Below are 6,396 nucleotides of genomic sequence, written 5' to 3' on the forward strand. Positions count from 1 at the left end.
TGGCAACAATTGTGAGGTTGGCTCAGGACCGGGCAGTGTTTCGTTCTGCTGTGCATAGGGTCACTGTGAGTCAGTACCAACTCGATGGCACCTAACAACAACCAAAGTTGCTCCAAATGATATATTATGTATTATCTCTTAATTCTGTTTCCCCACAAGATTTTTGAAGCCCATCATACATTGAAATCAACACATACAGGCTTTTTCCTCACTACAGTGTGGTTTTATCCTGTTTATACTTATTTCTCTTTCTTCTCGCTCCCTTCTTGGTTCCAGGTCTAGTCTAGATGATTACTGTCCTTCAGAGCAAGTTGACGCCATTCAGGAGAAGGTCCTCAGCGTGCTTCGTGCCCTGTATGGCACCCTGGACGTTCACCTGGCATACTCAGCAGATGCTTCTCCCGCAGGAAACAAAACATAGCAAATCACAGAGCACTAACCTGATTCTCATTAAAGTCGTTGTAAATGAGTCTTCCAGGAAACACCATGTCTTGTGTTCGCTTTCAGATAGAATATTTCAGGTACTGACAAGTGTCACCTGTTGAATGGTAGCAACTTTTTTGGCATCAAGTCTACCGTCACTTGTAGGAGCTATTGCTTCTCATTCTTCCTAAATATTATTGCCTGCATTTTTGTGAGCATTTTTTCTCTTCCCATCCCCTCCTAGTTTGGTTGGAGTGTATGAAATTCATTCATTCAATCACCTAACTGATACTTATTGAGCACTCACCGTGTGCCAGGCATTAGGAAGTGTACTTATGAATAGAACAGGCAAGGCCTCTGCCCTCATGGGGAAGACAAAGAGAACATGCGCACTGTGAGAAGTGTTAGGAAGGAAAGGACTCAGCTTAGTAGGGAACCCTGGCCTGATAGGAAAACAAGTAAGCACACAAACTTGCCCGTCCCTGAAAAAGCTGCAGTAAGTCTACCTTCTGAGGCTCTTGGCCATTATGACTGTAGCCCCTTTGGTGTTACTGTTGTTAAGTGCCCTTGAGTGGGTTGCAACTCATAGCGACCATCCTGGTGTGGCGCTGTGGGTTAATGCACTGGACTGCAAGGTCGGTTTGAACCACAAGGTTGGCGGTTCAAACTCACCAACTGCTCTTCAGGGTCACTATGAGTCAAAACGGACTCGAAGACACGTAAGAACAACAACAACATAGGTTCTCCAAGGCTTTAAATCTTTGTCGGAGCAGAAAGTCTCATCTTTCTCCCAAGGAGTGGCTGATGGGCTCGAACTGCCAACCTTAGGGCTCACAATCTAGTGCTTATCCTACAGAGCCACTGCACTCCCTTGTAGTCCTTAAGTGCGATTTCACTGGCAGGCTGCATTGATGTTGATGTGTTCGATTCTCCCCGCCCCTTTTCCTCCAACTAAAAGAGCTTTCAATGTAGATAGGAGAAGAGGTTAAAGCTTTCATCCTAGCTTGCCCAAGTAAGTACCCAGGGACGTAACTCTTGCACCAGTGTCTCCATGGTAAGAGACCCTCCTGGATTAAACCATCATGGAACTCTGTTTCGCCAGTTTGCCAAAGTCTTCCCGGATGTCTCTTCCTTTAAAGGTTGGATGACATTTTAAAAGAACAAACAGCCCTACATTCCTTCAGTGTCTACACAGTAGTTTTACTGTGTTTTGTGTTCTGGGGCTTTTTTTGCATATACTTTTCATGCCTTGCCCACATGTCTTCATGTATGTTGTTAGGTGCTGTCAAGCCGGTTCCAGCCGGTTCCAACTCCTATCAACCCTGTATAGGGTTTCCGAGGAACAGCTGGTGGGTTGGAACAGCCAACCCTGTGGTTCGCAGGCCAGTGCTGATCCTACAGCGCTACACTGGGAGTCCATGGTTCCTTGTAACTAAAATCAGCTTTATGGCTGATACCCAAGGAGACATTATTGTTGGCATTCAGTAGATGGCACCAGATCCCTTTTTTCCAATCATTTGATTTTCCTGTCCGTAAGGTGAATTTTCAAGGCTGATTGCATAGAGGATTGTTTCTGTTGTGAAAAACAACCCAAAATGTATTAGCCTTAATAGCACATGATGTGCCAATAAGGTTGATTTTCACCAGAAAACCCAGAATTGCAAAGTAAATATTATTTAAGTTTTGAAAATGGTCTGTTGGAGTTCTGTAAATAGAAGTTACATGTATAAGTTAATTATTCTGTGTGCCGAAGGAAATAAAAACGCATGTTTCGAAGTTTTAAACACTAGCCCTAATTAGTGGTGTGTGTTCTGGTGTTGATGGCGCTGGTTGATGAGTCTGGTTGAGTGGTCATTTACCATGGTTCCCAGGAACCCCAATGTGCATTATCATTGGTTTAGCGCAGCTAAAAGGTAGAGGCAGAAGTTGCCTTCAGGGGAACTCTCAGATTGCACCTTTTTCATCTTCTGCAGTCATCTCTTGGAAGCATACAGTTCACTCCCTACTTGTTGAAGAGAACCAGCATAGTAAATTATGTCATTAAGTGGTTCAGATATTTCGTCTTCAAGATATCCTTCATTTGTGGTTTATGTATCAATAAGGCCATACCACAGTACACAATACAACTTTATCTCTTCTTTATTTGTCATGATGTTATTCATTGGTCCAGTTGTGAGGACTGTGTTTTGTTTACAGTGAGGTGTAACCTTACACTGCAAGTCTTTGATCTTCATCAGTAAGTGACTCAAACCCTCTTCACGTCTAAAGAGCAGAATTGTGCCGTGTGTGTGGCAGGTGTCTAGTAGTCTTCGTCGAGTCCCAATGCTGTATCCTGATTATTGGCTCAGCATACACATTGAGTAAGTACAGTGAGAGACTACAATCCTGACACACCTTTTTTGGCTTTAAACTATACAGTATCTTGTTCTCTTACGATGACTGTCTCCCAGTCTATGTACAGGGTCCACATAAGCACAGTTAATGTCTGCTACCCCCATTGTTGGGACTCCTAGTGTGGCACTATAGGATCAGCACTGGACTGTAAACCACAAGGTCCATGGTTCAAATCCACAAGCTGCTCCTCAGAAACCCTGTACAGGGTCCCTATGAGTTGGAATTGACACAACGGCACTTACCATCAGCAACAATTCCCATTCTTCCCATTGCTATGTATAATTTGTTATAATTCACAGTCAAATGCCTCTGCACAGTTAATGAAATACAGGTAAACATCTAAGGACTGTTTTAAGTACCATCCAGTCAGTTCCAACTCACATAACGACCCAGTATAGGGTTTCCTTGTGAGTTTCAACTGCCAGACATGCGTTCAAACTGACCCTGTGACCCTGTGCTTATCCTACAGCACCACACCAGAACTGGGTAGGTTAAAATGCCTAAGAGCTAAACGGTAACACTTTAAAGATTGTGTCCAGAGAGTGATTGTTATAAACCAATAAAAAACGTTGTATCAGTTTCCCAGCTATTTTGAGACCTGTTCTATGGATAAGGCCTGATAGGAGCTATGTTCCACAATGTTTGGATCAGCATTAGAATTTAAAATTCACATCGACTTTGATTTTCTGCCCAAAAATCAAAACTTAATATTTGATACTATGGAAAGATCCCATTATCTTTTTTTTTTTTTTTTAGGCGTTTGTGCTCAGTCTTGGCAGCCTCTTTGCCTCTTTCCTCATTGCTGAGCCCCTCTCACTTCCTCTTGACAATGCTGTGTGTCCCCATCCTTTTCTTGATGAACTTGAGCGCCCGCTTGTCCTTGGAGACCTGGAACAGCTCTACGTCCCGGCGCTCATAAGACGCAAAGCTCCCTGATCATGTCCCGCGTGATCTTGGTGTGCTTAGGCGCCCACAGCGACGGCTGTGTCTCGGCTTGCTCACGTTCTTGGTTATTTGTGGCTCTGGTTGAGGCCAGAGGCCATAGGGTAGCACACAGCCAGGGCTGCTTTTCTTCATTGGCTGCTGCGGCGGAAGGCCCATTACCTTATAATTACATTTTCTCACAAACCTTTTGAAGGCCCCTCATCCTGTGTAACTGTCCACCAGCTAACATCTAACATTTTGCATTTATGGTAATAGTATGAACCACCTATCCAACTATTTTACACATTAACAATATACAGCGATGTAACATATTTGTCTCTGGAGTTTGGCAATAACAAACACCCAGGTGCAAAGTGAGAGTAACGCTGGCTGTGGTGATTACAGTTATGTGTCAATTTGACTGGACTTGATTCTACAGTCCACTGTGGTTGGCAGTTATGTAACGATGTGATCATCCTCCATTTTCACATTAACAACCTGGGCTTTGGAATTTAGCAACATCCGTAAGTGAGGAGTGAGTGTGTAAACTTTAATGTGCTGGACTACAAGGTTGGTTTGAACCACAAGGTCAGCAGTTCAAACTCACCAGCTGCTCCTCGGTAACCCTGTTCAGGGTCGCTATGAGTCAGAACCCACTTGATGGCACTTAACAACAACAACAACAACAACAACTCTATCAGACAGAAGAGAATGGATTTATTGGGTTTATAAGGCTGCAATATTTATGGGAGCAGACTGCCTTATCATTCTCCCTCAGAGTTGCTGGTAGATTTGAACCACCAACCTCTCTCAGCAGCTAAATGCTTAACGCACTGCATCACCAGTGTTCCCTATATTAGCAACAAACAGCTATAAATATAAGAAAATATCTTCTGAAAAAAGATTATGAATAAAAAATGATTGCAACAAATACAAAGAAAACTTTACAATGTTACTGAGGAATAGAAATATAAACATGAATATGGGAAGATATTATGTGCTTACATGAAAAGATTCAATATGATAATTATATCCATTTCCTATATAAAACTATACATGTAATGCAATTTCAGCAAACATACCAAAGAAATTTTATTTCAATTATTAGGGTGAGTTCTAAAGTTCATATTGGGGAGGAAATGAACACAAAGACAGCCAGAGAACAAAATTTAAAATAAAAGTTAATGAAGGAAATCAATAATATCTGTTGTTGTTGTTAGGTGCCATCGAGTCGGTTCTGACCCATAGCAGCCCTGGATATGGTTTCCGAGGAGTGGCTGGTGAGCTTGAATCACCAACCTTACAGTTCAAACGGCTTTGCAGTCTGACGCATTAACCCACAGCGCCACACCAGAGTGTCTAATATCCAAATTATACATAAGACTGTAACTTAACAAAATGACAATCCAATCAACAAATGGGAAAGGACTTACACAGAAATTTCACCAAAAAGGATATTCAAGTAGACAAGTACGAGGATGAAAAGATGCTCAATGTCATCGGCCATTGTAATTTGCAGTCAAATCAGTCTGACTCATGGCACCCCAGCCTTCCCTCCACTCCCACAACTCCCATGGATAGAGTAGCACTGCATTTCACATGGTTTTCAAGGCTGACAGATTTTGGGAGCAGTTTGCCAGACCACTATGGAAAATAGTGTGGAGTTTATCAAAAAGCTGAACATTGTTGTTAAGTGCCATAGAGTATGTTCCGGCCCGTAATGACCCTGTACAGGGTTTCCGAGGAGTAGCTGGTAAGTCGGTGCAAAGTGGATGACACACCTTACAACAAATATTCAAGACCACAGTTTGGCTGTCATGGACTTGCTTTAATTTCCTTCCACTTCAGCCTAAACTTGCATATGGAAGAATCGATGTTTCCACAATTGACCCTTGACCTTGTTTTGGCTGATGGTATTGACCTTCTCCATTGTCTCTTCCCACAAATGTCAGTTTGATCCCTGTGTATTCCATCTGATGAGGCCCGCATATATAGTTGCCGCATGTTGTTCCAAAAGGATATTTGCAATGAGTAAGTCATTGCTCTTGTAAAATTCTATCATACAATATCCATCATTTCTATAACCAAGGCCACATTTTCCAAGTACTATTTCTAATTTTGCTTTCCAATCACCAGTAATTATCAATGCATTTGATTGCAAGTTTGATCAATTTCAAACTGAAAAAGTTGGTAGAATTCTTCAGTTCATCATTACTGGTTTTAGTGATTGGTGCATAAATTTGAATATAGTAGTATTAACAGGTCTTCCTTGTATGCATCTAGATACTATCTTATCACAAATAGCATTGTATTAAGATATGACATGCTCTTATTGAAAATAAATGCAAAGCTGTTTCTCTTCAATTTATTGTGTCTAGTATAGTAAACTGTATGAATTTTGAATTCAAAATGACCAATACCAGTCCATTTAAGCTCACTAATGCTTAAGATATCGATCTTTATACATTCCATTACATTTTTCATGACTTCAAGTTTTTCTGTATTCATACTTTGTATATTCCATGTTCCACTTATTAATGAATGTTTGCAGCAGTTTCTTCAGATTTTGAGTTGTGTTCCATCCAGCAAATGAAGGTCTTTAAGGTCAACTTAAGAAGAATTGATGCCTTTGAATTGTGGTATTGGAGGAGAATA

The 6,396-nt window shown here is 41.4% G+C and overlaps 1 protein-coding gene across 1 annotated transcript in view; it reads left to right on the plus strand.

Annotated features, from left to right (window-relative positions):
• LOC102828606 (chromosome unknown open reading frame, human C5orf22) overlaps positions 1–421 on the plus strand; it is a 35,894-nt gene extending 35,473 nt beyond the window's left edge. Inside the window, exon 9 of the mRNA XM_006873508.1 lies at positions 277–421. Coding sequence (XP_006873570.1) covers positions 277–421 — 145 coding nt within the window. The remainder of the gene's footprint in view (positions 1–276) is intronic.
• The last annotated feature ends 5,975 nt before the right edge of the window (positions 422–6,396 follow it).

This window comes from Chrysochloris asiatica, unplaced genomic scaffold, assembly GCF_000296735.1.
Source record: "Chrysochloris asiatica unplaced genomic scaffold, ChrAsi1.0 scaffold00243, whole genome shotgun sequence".
In the NCBI taxonomy this organism is placed as follows: Eukaryota; Metazoa; Chordata; class Mammalia; order Afrosoricida; family Chrysochloridae; genus Chrysochloris; species Chrysochloris asiatica.